Source organism: Eleutherodactylus coqui, chromosome 9 (assembly GCF_035609145.1).
Source record: "Eleutherodactylus coqui strain aEleCoq1 chromosome 9, aEleCoq1.hap1, whole genome shotgun sequence".
Classification (NCBI taxonomy): domain Eukaryota; kingdom Metazoa; phylum Chordata; class Amphibia; order Anura; family Eleutherodactylidae; genus Eleutherodactylus; species Eleutherodactylus coqui.
The window spans coordinates 107,156,713-107,178,834 of NC_089845.1; the positions used below are offsets into that span (position 1 = coordinate 107,156,713).

The window sequence follows — 22,122 nt, forward strand, 5'->3', positions numbered from 1 at the left end:
ACTTTAGTCAAATACAGTGCTTCTGAAACTGTGAGGCACCGCCCTAGTTTGTGAGACAGAGCTAAGGAAGAAATTTTCACAGAAGTGATAAGTTTGTCTTCTCTCTATATGCAGCAATCACCCTCAGGTGTCTTAACTTTTGTAGATTACTTTCAAACCCTGTGATTCTCTTCAACCAGTGTTGGAACAGACTGCACTACAACACCCTAGCGCAGGATTTGCCTGTTTGCTCTTCAGGACAGAGCACATAATAACAAGAAAAAGGCAATTAACCAAAGAGAGCAGACAAAAAGAACCCTTAGAAGTGTAAGTCTGTCCCACAGAGAAATTGCCAAACAAGCCAAGGTGGCAGCCAGTACAGATTCCTATACCAGCAAAAGACACTTGAAAACTGACAGGAAGAGGCAGCCCAAAGGCTACTATAAAATCAGATGACAAGTTCTTGAGTCAACAGCTTGCGTGACCGGCCCTTCACATCACAAAATCTTCGAGCCAAAAATTAACAAGTTTCCATTTCAACTATGAAGAGAAGACTTCTATGTGCATGTTTGACGGGTAGAGTATCAGTAAGAAGGCCACTGCTAAGATTGTTAAATAAAAAAAAAAAAAAAACTACTTGCTTGGGCCAATCAGCTCCTCCAGTGGAGTATTGAAGAATGTCTTATGGATATTGGAATCAAAATTGAACTTCTTTAGTACGTCACGCAGAGTTTTAGTTCACTGTCAAGTAGGTGAAAGGATGGTTCCTGAGTGTGTGACACCAAGTGTCAAACAAGGAGGAGCAAGAATGTGGTCTGGGGCTCTTTTGCTTGATACAGAGTTGGTAACTTGCACAGGGTGACTGGCACACTAGACAAAAAGGGCTACCACAGTATTTCCATACACCATGCGATACCCTCTGTTGTATACCTAGATGACCAGGGGTTCATATTTCAGGAAGATAATGATCCAATACATACTTCCACATTGTGGCAGAACTACTTAAGAAAACAAGAAGTAGGAATAGAATGATCCACACAGTCTTCAGCCTTGAACCCCATTGAGCTGGTTTGGGATGAACTGGACAGAAGGGTGTGAAAGTGCAGCACATTTGTGAGAACTTCTGCAACAATGTTGGGAAAAAATTTCTGAACAATAACTGAATGTAATTGTAGATAGAAGCCTCAATTGTGGAAAGCTGTTATATCAGCTAGAGGGGGCTACGTTAAAATGAAAGCAAAGAACAAATAAACAAGTTAAGATGAATAAAAATAATGGATTAACTTTGCCTAATCAAATTTAAGCTAAAATTTTTGACTCTTCAAAGTACATTTTCGACAATAACCTGTATAAATATCAATACAAACTGGAAAAATGTAGGTGTTCTAAAACCTTTGACCGGTAATCTACATTTAAAATAAAATCCTGCAGTTTTCCCACTGATCACTAAACCCAATAGTAGTCCGACACTTCCTGTTCCAGCAGTCATCTCTTTATCATCACAGGCTCGATTGCAATTAAAAGGTGACATTTATGTAGGTAATAAGCTCCCTTCCTCCCCCTCCCTACACTATGACCCCTGCACGTGTGTCCGAGTAACCCCACAAGCCTCCTCCTGTCCATTGGCCTAGAAGTTCTGCTGTAAAGCATCTGTGTAAATGCTAACAGACAAGATTGGCCGCCCCCATTGTCATGTGTACAAAATAGAATTTGAAAAAATCTGCTATCACAGGCAGAATAAATTAATATTTTGTACTTTTTTAAACCAATTTATTTACAAATATGAGCTCAAGACTTAAAGGGTCACTCCAGCGAAAATATTTTTCCATGCCAGTCGCATTCTGAAGATCTCTGGTATTCCTCAGCACTGCAGCCCCTGTCTGATACTTATCAAGCATCATCTCGAGGCTAAAATGTTTTACTTTGTTTCACATCAAGCTCATGATTCATCCTCATTGTATTAGCCGAGGCTATACCATTGTGCCTGCTGGGAGGCAGTTTAATTCATTACCTTCTATATTCCCCTAAATAAGCTACAGAAAGTATACAGCCAGGATAATGAGCTGTAATCTCCTCTATTATACTTGTGTAATCGTCATAAGTAACTGTAACAGGAGTGTCTCTACACCCCTGTAAACTGTTGTCGATCCACATAACAGCATCACACAAACTGAGAATCGGACAAGAAAATGAACCCATAGCCCTAAGGCAGATCTGAATTAGTCAGAACTGAGATCACATGACCATCTGAGGAAAAAGAGGCCAAGAGTTTCCTATGGAAAGAAATAACTAACCAAGCTAATTGATATATACACTGAAGCAATAGCTACATAATTAATGAATAGGGAAAAATCCCTAGAGTGGCCCTTTAAAAGGGGGTTCCCAAGTTATGTAGAGGGCATCTCAGTGGATTCCCCATGCTGTATAATACAGCAGCAGATATTCACCGCTCCCCGTTTACCACCGGCGGCTCCGGCCTCATGGTTGTCCTCATTTCTATAGGCTGCAGTCAGCCTGAGTAGTATCCAAACAAGCTTCTGCAGCCAGTAATTAGCGATCACTGTCATTGGCTGCAGCAGCAGGTTAACAAGATATCACAAGCTGATTGCATCCTGTAAACAACATAAAGACCCAGTGCTGCTGATGGGGGACACGTGGGGGGAGCCGTGTATTTATTGTTTTTGCTTGTAAATTTGTGCTTTGTTATTTTACACCACGAAGGACCCGTTGAGATACCTTGTGCATAGCGCAAACACCTTCAAGGTGGCTATCGCCAGAGAATTTTGAGTGGATGATTTAGACTGCTTCCTGCCAAACATTGCTGTCTTTTCATGACAAATAACAATACTAGACACCAACTGAAGGCAAATATCTATGGAATAGCTGTTAAGCCAAGTAGCTTTTTTTCAGTTGCTGGGCGAGGTCATTGGAAAGTTGTTAATGCCAACTGACAGATCTGCATTTCATCAATGGAAGCCCAGATAAGGCAACAGATAAAAGCAGAGATCAATCACCGAATCGTAGTTTGAACTGCTGGCACAGTCATCCAAAACGCCAACCCTCATAGGCAAACTGTGAACAAGTCTTTCTGAAAACTGCCATCGGAGATTACTAAATTATGGCAAGATTAATAACTTTATTTTTGCCATTACTTCACTTATTACTGCTTTTCAGACGATATAATCTTACTATTTTATACAAGTAGGCAGTGCAGTCACTGCTGGGCTCTACTGCATAACATAGGTTGGCACTTGGTAGGAAACAAGTCTACAAGATCCAAAAATATCTAAGCCGAGAGGCCAGGTTAAAAAGGTACATTTTTGCAACCATTGTGGTCTGTGTTTCCATTATAATTTTTTTTCTTTGTGAAAAACGAGTAAATTCTAGCAAATGCAAGGTGAAAAATGTTTTTTTTTTAAAAATAGTATATATGTTATCAGTCAAAAATACAGTGGGGATACATCACAACTTTATGTTGGTCAACACAGCCTTAGGGCGGCTTCAGACGACCGTATATCGGCTGGGTTTTCACGCCCAGCCGATATACGGTGTCCCTCTGTGCAGGGGGAGGAGGCTGAAAGAGTCGGGAGCAGTGCTCTGAGCTCCCGCCCCCTCTCTGCCTGCTCTCCGCCCCTCTGCACTATTTGCAGGGACGGAGAGGGGGCGGGAGCTCAGTGCACTTCTCCCGTCTCTTTCAGCCCCCTCCCCCTGCACAGAGGGAAAAACCCAGCCGATAGGGCTTATTCAGACAACTGTATATCGGCTGGGTTTTCAAGCCCAGCCAATATACGGTGTCCCTCTGCGCAGGGGGAGCAGGCTGGAAGAGCTGGGAGCAGTGCACCGAGCTCCCGCCCTCTTAGCACTATTTGCAATGGGAGGGGCGGGACAGGGGTGGAGCTAAGTTCTGAGACTTCGCTCCACCCCCTCCCATTGCAAATAGTGGCAGAGGGCGGGAGCTCAGTGCACTGTTCCCGGCTCTTCCAGCCTCCTCCCTCTGCACAGAGGGACACCGTATATCGGCTGGGCGTGAAAACGTAGCCGATATAGTCGTCTGAATAAGCCCTAATTTTGACTTGAATTTTCATGTTTTCAGACTCTACTGATGGGGCTCTCATTTACCAATAAAAAGGGAAACCATAATGCATGAATGCACCTGACATTGCATGTAATTGTGGCTCACTGGCTAATTAGAATTCTAGACACTTGCAAAATTGAAGACCAGCACATACATATATAATGAATATAAAATTTATCAATAACAATCTGTATCCGTTATGTCAGTGTCAGCCACTGAGTATGTCTAGTTGAGTCACTCAATGATCGACAACCTCCCCGGTGTGCCTGCTTACAGTGATAGAAGTCAGTCACCACCCATCAAACAGTCATGATGCCATTATATACATTAGATTATAGTGGAATTCACCAACGTTTATCGAATGAGAATGGGGCAGTATAAGATGGGATTAACTAACAGGATACAAACAGTGCATTTTCCCTCTTCCATTGACCTTGTCAATCATTATACCATCCCATCACTCAAATTTGCAAGATTTGCCATTTAAATCTTGGACACCAGATAAAAAAATCCAAAAGACCTAATGTGGACATATTTGACTACTTTTCCAAGTACAACAAAGCTATTCTTGTTCTAGAAAAGAAATGCTTTCACACCCAACAATTCTAACAAGTGTAATCATATGAAAATGCAACAATCTCTCTTAAAGACTCAGGTGCCATAGACTATAGCAATAAAGGGAACCGGTCACGTTGAACGTGTAGTCTGACCTGCAGGCATGGTGTTACAGAACAGGAGGAGCTGAACAGACTGATATACCAAATCTTTTCCCCAAAAAACGAATGGAATTTGTATTTTATTCATTTAATTCCCTGCTCTTTCTATACTTTGGAGTCCAGTGGGCGGTCCTATCAGTGATTGACCACTATGTCTGTACGCACAGCCATAATCACTGATGCAGCATCCATTGGAATCCAAAGTGTAGAAAATGCTGAAATTTAAATGAAAAACCTCAAGTCAAACCCAATCTTTTCACACCAAATATACAAATTGAGCTGAACAGACTGCTATATAGTAATATATCAGTATGTTCAGCTGCTCCTGCTCTATAATCTGCTGCCCACAGAACAGACCGCACTTTCAATGCAACGGATTCATTTTAAGTCTGTGCGATTCCTGTCTCTGACACGATACACAAAGCTGTGCTGCACCAAAATGGAAGCAAAAATCTGATATTAGCACCCATAACTATAAGCTTACCCTTGTCTTATGTGGTCGGCCTTTGTTTTCTTAGGACAAGAAAATCACATGAGATTTATGCATTGCTCAGACGCACAGATCTCACACGAATATGAACCCCATTCTTTTGAATGCGGTTCTACACATAAGCGATTTTTTTCCGGCATCACGGCACTTCCGATCTTTAGGCGTGCCCTCGCATCGCAGAGCCCATTGTTTTCAACAGGGCAGGTGGCAGCATCGCACCACATGCTAGGTGCCCACGGTGCGAAGTGAGGTTTCCACATTGAAAACAATGGAAGAAACTCCGTGATCTTCCCCAAAGTGATGGGATTTTGAGATAAAAACGCCTTGTATCTGCAGGGAAAAAAAAAAAATAAAAAAAAATCGCATGTTGGTGAGCGCGATAACGAGCCGTGATTCACAGCCCAATACGGCACTCGCCCATGTGAAATTAGCCTTAGGCAAAAAAAGAAAAGATTCCGACGTCAACCCTAGGCAGCTGGCATCAGATGAAGCTAAAGGTACCTTTACACGATGTGATTATCGCCTGAATAATCGCTTGAAGCAATAATCATCGGCAATAGTTTTCCAATGTACACGGCCACCGAGCTAGAAATCACTAGTTCCGGTGTTTCAGCTCACGAAAACAAAGCAACTAGTGAGCAACTTCTCACTCAGTGTAAACAGGAGTCGGTGAGTATATAAAGGACTGCCTGTTCACTGTGAATGGTGGGCAGCTGGTAGAGATCACCAGCGCGATCTGCCTCTATTTACTGATCGACTGTGTAAAGGCACCGGAGTGATAGTTGTTGCGATGGCTGACCTGTGTAGAGGGACCTTTACGTAGTAATGTCTGTTAATAAATACAGAACTTTGTTGTGAACTGATCAAGGGGAATCTCAAAAATGCCAATTAAAACCCTATCAGTACCAATCTGTATCATCCGGACAAGCCACATTTCGGTGATTGTGCAATTTCCTCACACCAGAATATGACTGAAGCATTTGTCTTCTCTGTAAGGCATATCCCAAAGATTGCTTTGTTTCAGCAATACATTTATCAATCACCACATTACCGCCATAAGGCAAAATCACAGACGCTCAGTGCTTGTGATGAGGAGAGCAAGGCTACGAGAGGGCCAGTGTCATGTTAGGAAAGACACCAATACACCCTGTCCAAAGACCGCCACTTTAAGACTCTTCCGTTGTCCGGGCGAGATTCCTTGTGACATATTTACAGTTCCATGGAAAAGTAGCCCCGTACCATACTCTTATGAAAGTGGTCTAAGAGAAAATGGTCTTTGTTGTCTATAGCATTCAATCAGCAGAAGAAAGGCGTATTCATCATTGTACTCGGAGAATGCTCGGATTGCAGAAAACATGCTCTGGCTGTTTATCATTGCCAGGAGCATTTCTAGAGCACATGCTCTGACAGTTCATTACTGGAGCACACTCCACAGAGCACTCTCTGATTGTGCTAGCTGAGCTCCATGCAAAAGAAGGGCATGGAAATGGTGGCGCCCAGCGCATTAGCTCTGATCCAATTTATTCTGGATGGACAGTTGTGCATTATTACAATGGATGCAGAAGCAGCACAGATGTATCAGTCCAAAGCCATTTCTCTGTCTGTGGATTATTTAGAAGTATGTATAGACTGATGATGGAAGCATTTTTGTTAGCCCTCTGTGAATTTTTTAAAACCTAAAAAGGGGTTTTCCAGGGATAATACCTCAGAATAGATCATCAATAGTTGGTCGGCTAGGGTCCGTCGCTCAAGATCCTGACCAATCAGCTGAGCGCGTGCATACCATCAGCGCCGCAAATACACTGTATAGTGGCCGGAGCTTGTAACTGCAGGCACAGCTTGGTTGATTTCAATGAGACGCCAGCCTGCAGTTACAAGCACTGGACACTACACAGAGGTTGGAGCAGAGACTTCCGCTGATTCCACTCCAACCTCTGTGTTATTGCGGCGCTGACAGCATGCGCCTGCTCAGCTGATCGGTCGGAATCTCAAGTGCTGGACCTCAGCCGATCAACTATTGATGACCTATTCCGAGGATAGGTTATCAATAGTATTCTCCTTGGAAAACCCCTTTAAGGTGATCATTACTGTACTATTAATTCACAATTACATCTGCTTCAAACGTCTGGTCACATGATGTGAGATCTGGCTGCTGGTGCTTGATCTTTTCATCATTGCATCTGCTGCAGCCTGAGCACTCTGCACTCCCACAGGTCACACAAGTCACTCCAAGAGTGAAATGATGAATATACTTTAAGAAATGAAAGCTGCACTGTGATTGGTTGCTATGGGCAACAAATATAGATTTTTTTTTTCTATTAGGCAACTTTCATAAGAGTGTGGTGCCGAGTTACTTTTCTACGGCCCACCCTGTGTTATACATTCCGACCATCTTCTTTGAAAAGACTCTCACCCACCCCAAGAGGGCCACTTTTTAATACAACTTTGGGTGGTCATTTCAAACAGCTTTCCCTCTGAACTCTACAAGTTTATTATAGCGGTGGACACCGGACGTGCAAGGCTCTTCTCGTGGCCATATGGGGCTAGAATGATTGCTGCATTGTGCAGTTGCACAGAAGAATTGTATGGTTCTGTAACCACGTTCTATGAGTAATGTCAGAGGTCAATGGATGCGGAAGAATCAATACTTTATGTCGGACAGCTTCTGGTTTTCAGAAAACTGGGTCAGTTCTCATTTCATGTTTATTTGGCACAGTACTTGCTGGCGATGTAAGTTCTCAGAATACCACTGAGTCAGTCTCTAGCTGACACCATTCTATTGTTTTTCTACCCATTAACCACAGATAAATGACCTACATATTGTGCCTATTAAAGCCTCATTTTTTTTTTCCCTTTGCCCCTTTGTTGCTAAGAGTTCTCCATCTCCATGCGCGGACCTTTTTGTTTTCTAGAGAGCTCCCAGGTTGACGACGTTTGGAAGAGAGTGCAGTCATTGTGTACGCAAATAGCAATGTTCGACCACAGAAAATGCACATTTGCTTCGCCCTCCTTCCCACTTGCTGCCATAAAGCAGCTCGCCAGCATAAAAAAAAACAAAAACAAAAAAAAGCAATTGTCGACCCACTAGAGAGATATCAAAAGGAAAAAATATACAAAAGCCATAATACTGTATTTGCTTCTATTGTGAATACAAAATATAAAGTGGTGTACACCAGTTCTGATTTGGTTTCCCTAGACACTTCTACGTTTTTTTTTTCTAATTACATCACTGCATCTCATGGATCACTTTTATTAAAAGCATCATTACTACTGTTGGCAGCAATTTACAGTTTATCTTACATGATAGCAGTTTCAAAAAACAAACAAAAAAACGAAAAAAAGAAAAACTTTTTGAAAAAACAAAGAAAAAAAAAATAAACACAAACATTTACAAAGTCATGTCTGTAAACTTCAAGGCTAGTTAAGAGTTGAGGTAATGCTGTTTAGCTTTGTGGCTAAAGTAACAAAGTCCTTTAAATTAAAAATAAAAAAAAAAGGAAAAAACAAAAAGGTACCTGATTTTAATTTTATGCTTAAACCAGTGCATTATAAAATTCATGAGACGACTTAACTGTAGTATTTGTCCTGTAACGACTTTAGCAGTGAGTGTGTTAAAAAAAGAAATAAAAATAAAAGTAAAAATAAAATAATAGGATAACTTTTCACATTCAACAGCTGCCTTGTATTGCTGTGCCTCTAAGACAGAGACGTCACTACATCATGGAGATTGTCTGAAACGGTTTTGTGTGTGTGGAACCCTCATATACAGTCAAAAAAGGTAATGATATGTAAGAAATTCATCTTGACCTTCACAGCAAAAGAAAAAACAAAAAGACAAAAAAAGATAAATAACTTCATAATTCCTTAAGCAGCCTGTCCTTCGATTTGCACCATTATTCCAAAAAGAAAAAAAAAAAAAGTTGCTGCTTTCATAATACCAACGGGTAAAAAAAAAATTTATTAAAAATAAACCGCTGCAGCGCATTATGTAAATTTCCTTTAGAAAAAAAAATATATCTGTCCTCCAAAAAAAAAAAACGTATGCAAGAAATTATAAATAATGCACTGCACAATACTTAATGACCAAAATACCTTTTTGACACATCCGTGTGACATGACTTGGATTTTTTTTTTCCTTTTTTTGCTTTGCTATACTATTTTACAGAACAGCTTATAAAAACTAGTTATGGACATTTACTGTGAGTGTAAACAGTAGGACTACCACTTAAAAAAATTTTTTTTTTTTTTTTTTTAGAACACTGTAACTGAGACCGTTATTCATCGTTGTCCTTGTCATTTTCATCCCCGGCACTGGGTGAGTCCATTTCTTCTCCATGTGCTGTTTCATCTTCCAAAACGGATGAATCTGCAGTTTTGTCCAGGGTGTCCTCTACATCACTGGCTTCCTGGCTCTCCGCTTCCCCTTTGTCAGTGGCCTTCTCTTCACTAGAGCTTACAGCACTCTGAAGTCCAGCTAGTGATGGGAAACCAGGCAGTGTCAATCCCCCAAGCCCTGGAGGTAGAAACATGGATGGGTAGAACAGGCCTGGAGCCATGGTGGACAGTAGGAAAGGACTGAAGGCCAGAGGATTTGCAGCTAACCCAGCCGTGGTAGTAGCAGCAGCAGCAGCACTGGAGTCAGTAGCATTAACAGCGTCTGTAGTTTTCTCGGAGTCTTTACCGTCCTCATCAGTTTCTGCCTTCTTCTCATCAGACTTCGAAGTGCCATCTTCAGTTTCTCCTTGACTGGAAGCATTAGTAGAATTACCACTGCCAGCTGCTAAGGGGTTATTTAGAAGTCCACCAAGCCCAAACATGTTGGGCAACCCCGCCATGCCTGGAAGCATCAGAGGCAGCATTGCGGTAGGGTTTTTAGAATCGCCTCCAGCTGCAGCAGCTGTTGCGAGACCTGGAGGGAACCCCATAAGACCGGCAAGTTGGAGAGACTGCAGGTTCTGAAGATTCTGAAGACTGGCGAGATCCATTCCAGCAAACAGACTATTCATCAGTAACGGGTTTATTCCGGACGTTGAGGCTGCAGCAGCAGCAGCCGCCGCTGCAGCTGCTTTGGCAATTTCACTTTTTGGCCTTCTCCCTCTTCGGCTAGCTCCTTCTTCCCTTACAACAGGTCCAGTCAGAAGTCTGTCAAACATTGACTCAGGTACAAAACCCTAAAAAGACAATAGTTGGAATTGGTGAAGAAACAAAAAAAAGAAGTAGTAAATCAGTACTAGTTTAGGATGTCATCTTGAAGTGCTACTTTTATTCCATTAATCATGTTAGTTATTCATTGGCCAAGATTCCAACACTTAGGCTGCCCATAACATTGCATCACCTGATATCCCAGAAAGAGTATAGTTTCTCCTTAACCCCTTAAGGACCAGAGTGCTTAGGTCCTAAAGGACCAGACACTTTGGGGATTTTACCCATGTGGCGGTTTTGCTACCAAAGTACAAAATATATATATCAGCACCTCTTCATCAAAAAATGCAAGCTGATATGGAGTGAGTATTAGTGAGTACTCACCTGGTGCTCAGTGGAATTCTCAGGACCGAGAACCCACTGGCACCCGATATCCCTGAAAGCTTTTCAACCACTCTGGGTTCCCGATCCAGATAACCGGAGAGACTTCCTCGGGATACAGCCCACTCACGGGCCGTGTAGTCTAAATGTAGTATACAAACAATGGAAAAATCCCCGAGCTCCGGAACCCAAAAGGATCAATGGTAGACTCTTCGGTCCATAGGATATCTTTAATGTATACGACGCGTTTCGGCAACATAGTTCTTGCCTTTCTCAAGCATACTCTTTTGCTATTCTATTTTTCTTTCTTCAGCTACCAACATTATTTTTGCTCAGTTTTTGTTTCCGCTCCATATAGGGCTATTTTTTATAAGCTTTTTTTCACGGACTTAATATTCACCATTTTTTTTGTTGTATTGGGGGTAAAACGCTAGGAAAAAAATAAATTTATAGTTTATTTTTAAAATTAGTATATTTATGCTAACATAAAGTATGGGAATGGGTTGTCTATTTTGTTTTGGACGTTTTGATATATAATTTGTAGTTTGGGATTACAGGGCACATATGGCAATGGTTTTGGTTGGCATCGGATCGCTTTCTTTTTTTATGTATATATTTTTACTTTTTTTTATTTTTATATTTAATCTTTTTTAACTTATTTTTGTAACTATTTTTTTTTACATCCATGTCTCCCATGATGTCATATATAAGACCTATGGGGGTCATTCACATTAAAATAAAAACAAAAAACATTTTTTTCCCCTGTAGCTGGAGCATCTATAGGAGCCCCAGTTACAGGAAAAACATTCCCCTGTAGTGACAGTAGTCACTAGCAGAGCTGATCAGGATCTGCTAGGACGCAGCAGCTCTGCTCCAATAGGGGGGCACCCGGCGGTCACGTGATCATAGTGGAACAAACATTTCCGCTTTCTTTAGTACATAGGTCTCATTAAGCGCCATGTAGCCTAGAAAGTAGAAGGCATAAGTGGTTCAAAATAGCTTCTCCCTTCTTCCTGGGGTCCTCAACTGGGTCTACAAATGGGAAAATTAACAATACCTCTGCAGTGCCCCTAGTATCCCATCCGATATCCCCAAACACATGCATGCAGGAAGGGGAGAGACCAGCTGCCAGATATTCCCTGCCAGCAGTTGGGAGGCCTTCATCACAGATTAGATGAGCAGGTTTGGACAAGCTAGATCCAATGTGTATGGTCAACCCTTAGACAAGTCGCAGATTGCAAAATATCAACAACATGTTTTTAACATGTCACAATTGAGCTCCCAATATCAAAAGGTTCAGAAATCATGAACTCTGAGGTCATCAATAGGCAGGTAGGTTAAACACAAGATTTAACTGCATTATACTTACAGACTGCTTAACAATATCTGTCCAATCTGGAGCTACAGCAAACTCGGGGTTCTCTTCTAACCAGCGAGGAAGATCCCGCATAGGAGGGGCCATTGCACCACCCATCTGTAATGTGAAAAGGAAAAATCAGTGGAACATACGTTTTTGAACTACTTGTGTCAATAAAGCAAAAGAGAAAGCCCATTTTGCCGTTTTGTCAAGATACTGTAGCATCAATGGTGCAAGATCTTAAAGTGGATAGTGTACGATGGAGGCAATGGTGTTTTTTCTTTACAGAAACCGATCCCTTCTATTCCAATGGAGAAGTGATTGGTATTGCAGCTAAGTCCCAACCTCTTATAGCAATAAAACCGGCAGCAAGCAGTACTTACTACAGAAAGACTTCATATTTCCAGCCATCTGAACACTTATTTTTATGAGATAATGCATGTATTGCTCCTTAAGGACTGTGTGCAACATCCTGCGTGAAGCAACAGTGGGGAAAAAAAAGGCCAGTACTTTTTCAATGGCCATTACCTTTTTTCCATTTCGTTTATTGACTACAGGCACTCGTTCATCTCCCGTTAATGTATTAATATCCAGTTTGTTAGGATTCCGACATCTATGACGTTTCTGCTTCGGCTTTTGAAATGGGGAGAACAACATCTCTGTGCTCTTCTGTTCGAGACATTGAAAATACAGTTTTTGGTTAAAAATAAATAAAAATTAATTATAACAGCATATAGAACATGTAAAAACAATTTTTGATAATTCTAGATTTAGATCTAAAATCTCATACAGTATGTTGTACTTACTGGTACATAACTTGGCATATCAACAGTGTACGTAGGATGCAATTTTAACCATTCAACCAAATCTTTATTTTTGGGTGCATCTTCCCCCACTAGTCTGGTCCCATCCTCTAAATTAATAACGGGGATCCGGGTTTCTGGCTCCAGCTGCCCAGGAGATGGAATGTTTCTGGCTGGTGGCATTTCAATATCTTCCTCATATGCTTTGGTCACATCAGTATCCTCCTTGAGAGACAAAAATAGTATGTCAAATTAAGGGAGCTACCTGCATCTTAACCCTTTGCAGTCCAATTTGTATCCTGGTTTTCCTAGGGGGCTTACTCTTTTTCTGCCATTACACAACAGCGCTATTTGCTGGCTAAAGCTAGTACTGCATGAAGTGACACATTGGATAGGCTCCGACAGCAGAGAGGCCGGCAATATACAGTAAGAGAACCCTGACGGAGGTCTTCCAACATTCGAGCTGTACAGCCTTAAATCATAAGGTCTGCACAGGTCAGACAGTGGATTGGAAAGGGTTAATGGTAGCGATACAATAATTGTGACAAGTCCCATTTGCACAAAAAAAATTGTCAAGAACATGACAAATTCAGAAAAGTATTAATCATTTACTTCTATGGCCTAGTTTAAATAGTAAGCTACCCTGTGGATAAAACGTCCGACTTCCTAGCTTTAGGTACTTCAGCAGTACATTGTGTTTCCTTACCGCAGATAATGAACTTCTTTTGTTGCTCATAAACAGAAGATCGAGACCTTCCACATTTTTCCTCCTTCCCCTTCTCCTCTTCATTGGCGGCTCTCCATCTATTAAAGAACCGTTGAGAAGATGCCTGGTTGGTGTGCAAGAAAGACCTGCCTGCAGTCGCTCCATTTGAGTTTTGAAGGCATCGGAGACGGGGGTGGAGGAATTAGGCAAGATAAACTTAGGAGTAAGAGATGCAAAATTTGAGGTAGAACTTGTTGCCTCCCTGGAGGCATTTGATAAATCCACAACAGACTCTTGTCCATTTTCTGCTCCCACTTGAGATCCACGCAACTGAGCCACCATCTCCATAAGATTTCTCCTCTTGGCAGCTCTTTCCGCTTCAACCTCAATTTTCCTTCTTCTCCGCCTGCGCCTATGTGGTACAGACAGGCTCAATGCAGCATCCTGGGAATGGATAAAAGACTGTCAATATTAAGCACCCAAAACAAAAAGAATCAATACTGTAACATTATGGAATATGGCAGTCAACAGAAAGAAGAAACCACATTTGAGACTTGATGCAAGAATTGCATGAACATTTACAACAAGGTTTTACAACTTGTTGCAGCTTCTGCTGGTTTGGTGGTCACTAGTGGTGTGGTTGAAGTTCATGCTTCCTAGTACTAAGGCCCCTCAAGTCTGCAGAGCGGTTCCTTCTGTTACCCATGTGTTTAGGCATCCTCTGGTAGGGGGATTGGAACTAGCAAACAGCAGTAAAAACAAAGCTACAGGAACACTGACGATTGCAAACACTCAATGGGATTGAAAGATGGTGGTCCATGTCCGAACCAGTCAGAAGAAATGCCTTACCGAAAACAGTCTATATTTATTAGTACAGCAGCAATTTGAAGATTACGGCATAATGGTACATTACATATGTCCCAATGTGTACAGTCATACACAAGCATAATGTTATGCAGAAGGTGGTGACCATTTTTGGTAGCCACACAACAAAAACAAGAAGCGTCCCACAAACTACCCCGATATGTGAACTTTTGTCGCAGGATACAAAAATGGAACTTTTCAAGAAAGATGTTAAAAACAAAAAACTGCAGAACACACTGTAAATTACAAACAAATACCAGCACACAAGTCAGCATAACTTGCCTGAGACAGTTGTGGAGAAGCACTGATATCTTCACTTCCACTGAAGTTGCCCTGGGCCACCATGGAGAGTTCAGCGAAGCTTCTCTTCTGCAACGGGCTGTCCACGGCAGTTGGTGTGTACCCAGGGATGAGCCCCGGGAACTCAAACATCTGGCGTCTATTTACTGGCCATTTTCCTTTCAGTACAGTCTCACAGATGTTGTCTAATCGATTGATCATCACACGATCCTGCATCATACAAGAATAAAAAAAAAAAAAAAGACAGGAGAAAATTAGTAAGTTGCTCTCAATGTTTTCGATTTCAACAGAGATAAAGTAATTCTTGCCCAGTATTCAGAGAAAGCTTTTTTTTTTCCTAACCACTTTTTTGTTACCATTCATTTAACCTGTGTGAGTCTAAGAAGCTCTTTCAGCCTTGTGTATTAAGAAGACAAAAGAAGAGTTACTGCAGGGGGTAAAATAGTAGGCAGTGTCTGCATATACGCTGAACTCCTACTGTTCGAGGCTGTATAGCATTGTTTCTTACAATCATCAGCTGGTGAGCAAAGAAAGAAACATCTGCTTCCAGTATCAAGCGATCGCCAGAGTTCTTCAGAGCACACCGGCCTTGTTTTCTAAGCGGTTCCTCATTAGCGTCACTACTGATAAAGTTCAACATTATAAAAACTTCCCCATATCTACAGAATGTCAACATTGATTCCATATCCTCGGTCACTCAATTTGCTCCACGGCATAGCCCTCATTTAACAGAAAAAAAAACAAAAAAACTTTACACAACCCTCCGACTTCCTAAGTTGTTTCAAACAAACCTATACATTTCCAACAGTAACTGTGCGAGACCCACTGCCATGTCTCCATAGCATTTTTTTAGGCAATTTAAGCAAAACCTCAGAAAAAACAGAGACACTGCTCAAAGACCACAACCAGAGCACAACAGCTGCTGCAAACCGCCTCCTTTCCACAGGAATAAGCCTATTAGTGTCTTGTTTTTATAACCAGATGGCCATGTCATGGTGATTAGGAAGCTTTTTTGCCTTATTATAATCTAAAACATACAGTGAGCACATCACAGCCATTACTAAAGAGTATATCGGAGACCAGAAAGAGCGACCTACCTTGGGCCAGAAAGAGAAGGAAAAGGTCCTCTCACGAAGCATATGAAGTCCAGGCTGATCACAGTCTTCCAGAAAGAAAGCATCGCGTGTTTCGTCCCTGGCCGTACTCAGGGATGCGTTGCTTTCTTCGTCAAAGTTTTTATCTTGAGAAGTTATTCCAGCTGAAACGATAACGGGTTCATTAATATATAGGAAAAAATTGTGTCTAGAGGTGGTCCAAGATATTAAGCAATTATTTGCCGATCCAGCTAAATTTTCGAGGGATCTCTCAACAGCGCATTCTCCCATAAAGGCTATAGACTTTAATCGTGTGCAAAGACCACCAACATTGGCTGCATTTGCCAATGAACAGCTAATGTCTATAGTACGCTTTACAGAATTGTGAAAAAATGAAGGGGCTTCTATATACTCTATATCAATACAGCCTGTATTCATCAGCAACTTCCTCAGATACCTACACTATTAAAACCGCAAGTCCTTGCACTAAAAAGGCCCTAACCGCTATGGTAAAGAGACTGTCCATGGTAGAAAAACATGGCTGCTTTCTTCGAGGTGCATAGGTCATGTCTGGTATTGCAGCTGAGCTCTATAGGAGTTAGTGGGGCTGAGCTGCAACACCCCACACAACCTGTGAACAGGTGTGGCACTGTTTTTGGAAGTAAGCAACAATGTCTTTCAAATCCTGGAAAATCCTTTCAGGGTACATCTACAAAAGGGCGGAAATGCTGCGAAATTTCCACAGCAGAGAATTCTGCAGCATTCCCTCATCCAAAACAGTTAATATCTGCACCATGGGTGTGGATGTTGACTTGAAATCAGCTGTGTACTCGCAGCTCATTTGGTCAAGAACAGCACAGGGAATTGGAAGGTAAGGGGAGCGTTATCAGCGCAGCCTTTCATCCGGTAGCTGGCACCTTCTAGCGAGTGCAGCTTTGGTCAGGTGATGAGGATGTTGCCTCACCTGACCAGTGGCGCTGAGCTTGCTAGAGGCCTCCTGGGTACTGGGTGAAAAGCTGCGCCAATAGTGCAAAGAATTGGTAGATGAGTGAAGTGATGCATCTGCCAAAATCTGGATGTAGAAATGCTGAGAAATTATTCACAGAATTTTCCACTGTGGAGATTCCGCAGCATTCCCGTCCTGTGTTAACCCTTTCCAATCCAATTTGCATCCTGGTTTTCCTAGGGGGCTTACTCTTTCTGCAGTTATACAACGGCGCTATCTGCTGGCTAAAGCCAGTACTGCATGAGGTGACACATTGGATAGACTCCAACAGCAGAGAGGCTGGCAATATACAGTAAGAGAACCTCGACGGACGTCTTCCAGCATCGGAGCTGTACAGCCTTAAATCATAATGTCTTCAGATGTCAGACAGTGGATTGGAAAGGGTTAACATACCTGTCCTATGTGAACATACCCTTATTGCCCTAATTCAGCCTGCTCTTCTACCGCTGCATTTCATGTCAGAGAAAAGTATTGACAACTTCTAAAAGCTTCATTTTGTAGCGCATACAGGGTTCTCACTTTATAAATGCTGAGCCAGGTCTGCAAGGAGCTTTAGTCAAGAACGCACTAAGCAGGTTGAACCTTACTAGTGGCGTCACTATTAAATGGCAGCCACAAAGATGGGCACTATTACTAAAAATGGGAGCCACAAAAGGGGGACACTTACTAAGCAAGAGCCACTTGCTTGTTACTAAAGGGGCTATAGAGAGGCATTATTACCAAGTCAAGGCCACAGAGGGGGCACTATTAATATGGATGGCATTGAGAAATGCATTGGGGATAGCAGCAGGATGGAAAGAGTGTGCAGAGACCAGTTGTGGATTAGTCTTCATAATGGCCAGGACCTGGATAGATTAGAGTATTGAAAGCAGACCTCATCAGAGGAAACATAACTTGTGACCACTGGAGGTAAACTGTGCTGTAATCACTGTGTAGAGCTGGTATCTATTATATGGTCACTGCAATATTTAGCGGTATATTAGAGCTGAGCTGCTGTATCTAAGCCCACTGTGTTAAAGATTACCTAATAGAAGTGATGAAGATGATCTAGTAGAATACTATTAGACGTGAGCTCCCAGCCTCCCCTCGGCCACCCCAAGTTTTTCTATGGGGGCCCAAGAGTTCTAGAACCCTAGAATGTAATTTAAAATGCATATCAAGCTAATATACATTGCTGCCACTGATTTACATAGGTTATAGCCAGCAAGCTGATGGATCTTTTCAGCTAGAAAGTAAAAGTGGGTTCAAACTCCTAAAGGACCAAAGGATCAAGGACGTCTTGATTTCCAAAATGGCAGTAAACCATAGCAAGAATACAAAGCAATGAAACATTTCACCTTCTGCTTGAGAGGACTCCTCAGATTTATCATCATCGTCATCCAATTTTTCTTCATCTTCTTCCGAGCCCTTCTCCGAATTAGATTTTGGGTCAACATCTGGAGTCATCTCTGCATCTTTAATTTCATGTTTAATAGGGACAGGTTCAGGGTCAATCTCCTGCTTTACAGGCTTCTCATCAGACTCTGCTTGCTCTTCTTCTTTAATGTCTGCTTCTTCTTTCATTTCCACATTTTCAGTCTTTTCAGACTTGACTTCCTCCTGCTCTCCAGCTTTTTCATCCCTCACAGGAGTGGAGGGCATTATGGGTGGTGTATCACTATAACTAGAACCCGGTGGTAAAAGGAGGGGAATGTTTGGATGTCCACTTCCTCTATTTTGAGCAAAATTCCTGTGTGCTTCCAGAAAAGATAATTCTGGATCATTGAGGATATGATAGTCTGTCCTACTAACGCCATGTTTTGCAGCACCAATCAACAAGTCTCTGTCATGTTTTCCACAATCCCACCACTCTGGTAAATCAAGGCTAGGCTGGCAGAGTTTAAGCCGCTCATTCAACTGGGGATGATGAAGAACCTGTTCCCTTATTTTGCGCAGAAGTTCAATTCGGTAGAGTGTTCTAGATGCACGTTCCTCGGTTATAGGCTCAATCATTGAAAGATCACACAAATCTATCAACAAAAACAGACAAAGATTGTAAAGAATAAATAAAACCTAAACCTGGACCATAACCGGAGGTTAAGCTTTCAGAAAAGTGACCATTCCCAAAGCTGCCAACTATCTTACATACCATCTTCAGGCTTGTTTGTCATACGACACACTCTTCTACACATCGTCACAAAGCAGTTGAAATACTTCTCCAAACTCTCATCAGATTTTTTATCAAGACGGGCAAAAGCTCTAAATTGATTCCAGTCGAACTTTTGTTTAGCAGTGTCCACCATCACGCCAAATGTAGACACTACTCTGTAGAAGTCAGCCTCTTCTCGTCTTGTCCACCTTCCAAAAACGAAAGTTGTGTTAGTATGCATTTATTGGTATCAGGACTGAAAACAGATCAACAAAGTATAAGGACTTACTTTTGCCTCCTCTCGGTGATAATCGCTTCCCTTTCTGCCTCCAGAGCCCTTACTTCTTCTCGAGGTCGCCTTCTTCTCCGATCGGTTTTCATTTGTGCTTCTTGCCTCATCTGTTGTCGCTTATAGCTGCGCTGGTAGGCGGTGATGAGCCGCCGCAGGCGGGTGGTGAGGGCCGAGGTGTTGGGCCAGTATAGTTTGCCCTCTGCACTGCCTTCACCACACTTTTCTGCAAGAAGAACAAGGCTGCTTTCACTTTTGCTGCTTCTACAGTTATTAAGTCACTTTTATCCCCAAAGTATAAAATAGATGGACTATCGGGTCAACTTCAAACTCCGGACAAAGGAAAAGACTACATGAATTATACATGGCTGTATCACATGTATATCCAGATATACACAGTCAGAAAGTATAAAATGGGGGTCTCTCAATTCTAGTCCTCAATTACGCCACAACACTACATGTTTTCAGTATTGCACATGATTTAATATTTGTCATTGGATCAGAAATTGCCACTTGTGTTCTCGCTACAGGAAATTCACAAATCATAACCTGCATGGGTCTGAACCCCGGTCCATCCAATGACCCCACAATCTTGCCAGCATTATCGGCAAGATTGTGCACCCACTGGCTACCATGGGTGGGCAGCATTTGGACAGATACAGTTACAGCAGTGTAGAAACCCACTGTTAGTGGTATTTGAAGGCTGGAGTTGAGAAACACTGGTCGAAAATAATGGTATAAGCACTAAACTGTAGCAGTGCAGTAATAGTGCGAAAAGCAGGTTAAAGCAACCCTCCGGTTTCAGGACAAAATTGTGTCGCAGGACCACAGGGGGTGTTATAATACCTCTAGTTGTTCTCTGTCATCCCTACGATCCTCCAGTTCTGGCTCCTGTTTTTGGCTGTCGAAGATGGGTGATGCCCTCTTCAGACTACCTAATCCCCACAGTGCATTGGTAGCGTTAGACTACCAATGCACTATACCTGCTCTCTGATTGGACAAAGCTGCTCATGTGACCAGCACTATCCAGTCAGAGAGTGTATTGGGTAGTTTGAAAATTGCTGTGACCTTCCTGGACAGCTAAAAACAGGGCCAGAAACTGGCGGATTGGAGAGTTGGCAGAAAAGAACAATTACAGGTAATACATTCCCAGAATACAAAATTCTGTCCCTACCTGCTCCGGGACAGAATTTTGTCCCAAAAAAGATGATCACTTTAATGGTAAACTGCCATTTAAAAAGTTAGATCTGACATTTCACATTAGGATAGAACACCCTTGATGTTTCACAACCAAACAGACTTGCATCACTGGGCTTATGTCATCGGGTATTTCTTACCTTGTGCGTCCACATCCATGCAGTCGTCTTTGTCCTCTAGGGGAGAGTTGGCAAACTCCTGAGGAAGAAAACAAGGATTTTAGTAAACTATGTACTAAAAACAAACACTACTGAGATTGTCACTAAAGAGAATCTGCTGATGTTTTAACTTGTTTTCCAAGTTGTCACAATAGAATCCTTGTGTTCCAACAATTCCATATGTTGAGAAGCAACTGCATGTCCTTACATCAATATCATCTTTAAACTGCAGCCTTGTGGGTTTGTATTCTGGATCTTCATCCTCTCGGTCAAAGTCTCCTCTGTCAAAGCAAAAAAATAAATAAAAAATGAAAACAAGCTTTACCATCAAATCCATCATTTCCATTTATAACAAATATTGCTCAAATTGTAACACACCCGTCTCCACCATCTGCCAGCATATCTGTCCCCCTCTGCTCTGCAGCGATTGCCTTAGCATCAGGCATACCAACTCTCTCCAGGAAGCACAGAGTCGAGTCGGCCCGCATGGAATTGTACTTCTCATACCCTGCAGAAGAGTAAATATGTATTTCAGGTAAGGAGAGGGAAAGTATTAAAATACGGTTAAAGGGGGAATGCAATCTGCCTTTTGTTTCCACTTGCTTTCCACCCGATATGAATGTTGTTTAGCATTACGCCTTAGTTATAGTAACACAAAGAAAGGAAAAAGGAATGTGTAACCATCAATTACAGGAAGAGCATTGTCTATATATTTGATTTTCATCTACGACAGGAAAAGAACAGTAATGCAAACGCTTTTCTTTCACATTGCCCACCCTCTATTCTAATCCATTGTTTGGCCAAGCTCCGGCCTAAATTTTTCACCGCTCTTCTTCCCTCCCCGCTCGCTCAGCGAACACGGGTGATATGAAAGGCCATCGAACCTGTCTTATTAGGTTTCATGTGATGTATGTCAGAAGGATGACACTGTTCCCTCTACGGTTTTAACACACTTGTTTTCCTTTTTTTAACTGGCTGAAGTGACTAGATAGAAAATGGCAGATCCCAACAGTGCACTGCAGGAGAATGATTTTAAGATCTGACTAGCCTCAGCTGAGGCCCCCATTTAGGAGAAAAGTAAGAGGCTGCTGTACATAGGCAGAACAGCACAATTCAATTAGGATTTGTACTACAACACACTTCTCCTAACTGCTGTAGAGCCTGGAGCCAAACTGTAATCATGAAAGGTTTTATAAGCCATCATTCTCCCCTTTAGTCAGGCCATGCTGCTGAGAATACGCCTGCGACCTCCAGAGAATTGGGATTATAATCAGGAATCGCTCACTGTATATATCATGCCAGCTCTGCATCCCCGAGCCTTTCAAAGTTAACAAGGCTGCATCCCACTCAAGGGAGCTGGGAGTTCTCGGCGCTGACATTTGTGAAATATTGCTTGGAACAAAGCCCAGGAGGCACTTGTACAGATTAATAGCAGAG

At 42.1% G+C, this 22,122-nt stretch overlaps 1 protein-coding gene across 2 annotated transcripts in view; it reads right to left on the minus strand.

Moving 5' to 3' along the window:
* Positions 1 to 8,494: 8,494 nt before the first annotated feature.
* CHD7 (chromodomain helicase DNA binding protein 7) overlaps positions 8,495 to 22,122 on the minus strand; it is a 148,295-nt gene continuing 134,667 nt past the window's right edge. The window contains exons 26-38 of one of the 2 annotated variants that reach the window (XM_066578291.1): positions 21,064 to 21,193; positions 20,894 to 20,966; positions 20,668 to 20,725; positions 19,331 to 19,556; positions 19,042 to 19,250; positions 18,251 to 18,922; positions 15,911 to 16,071; positions 14,796 to 15,023; positions 13,650 to 14,093; positions 12,947 to 13,165; positions 12,669 to 12,809; positions 12,153 to 12,257; positions 8,495 to 10,431 (exon numbers count right to left, since the gene is read on the minus strand). In XM_066578291.1, the coding sequence (XP_066434388.1) occupies positions 9,535 to 10,431; positions 12,153 to 12,257; positions 12,669 to 12,809; positions 12,947 to 13,165; positions 13,650 to 14,093; positions 14,796 to 15,023; positions 15,911 to 16,071; positions 18,251 to 18,922; positions 19,042 to 19,250; positions 19,331 to 19,556; positions 20,668 to 20,725; positions 20,894 to 20,966; positions 21,064 to 21,193 (3,563 nt within the window). In that variant the 3' untranslated portion in view covers positions 8,495 to 9,534. Of the gene's footprint in view, positions 10,432 to 12,152; positions 12,258 to 12,668; positions 12,810 to 12,946; positions 13,169 to 13,649; positions 14,094 to 14,795; positions 15,024 to 15,910; positions 16,072 to 18,250; positions 18,923 to 19,041; positions 19,251 to 19,330; positions 19,557 to 20,667; positions 20,726 to 20,893; positions 20,967 to 21,063; positions 21,194 to 22,122 lie in introns of both variants that reach the window. The other variant, XM_066578290.1, reaches the window with a different exon arrangement.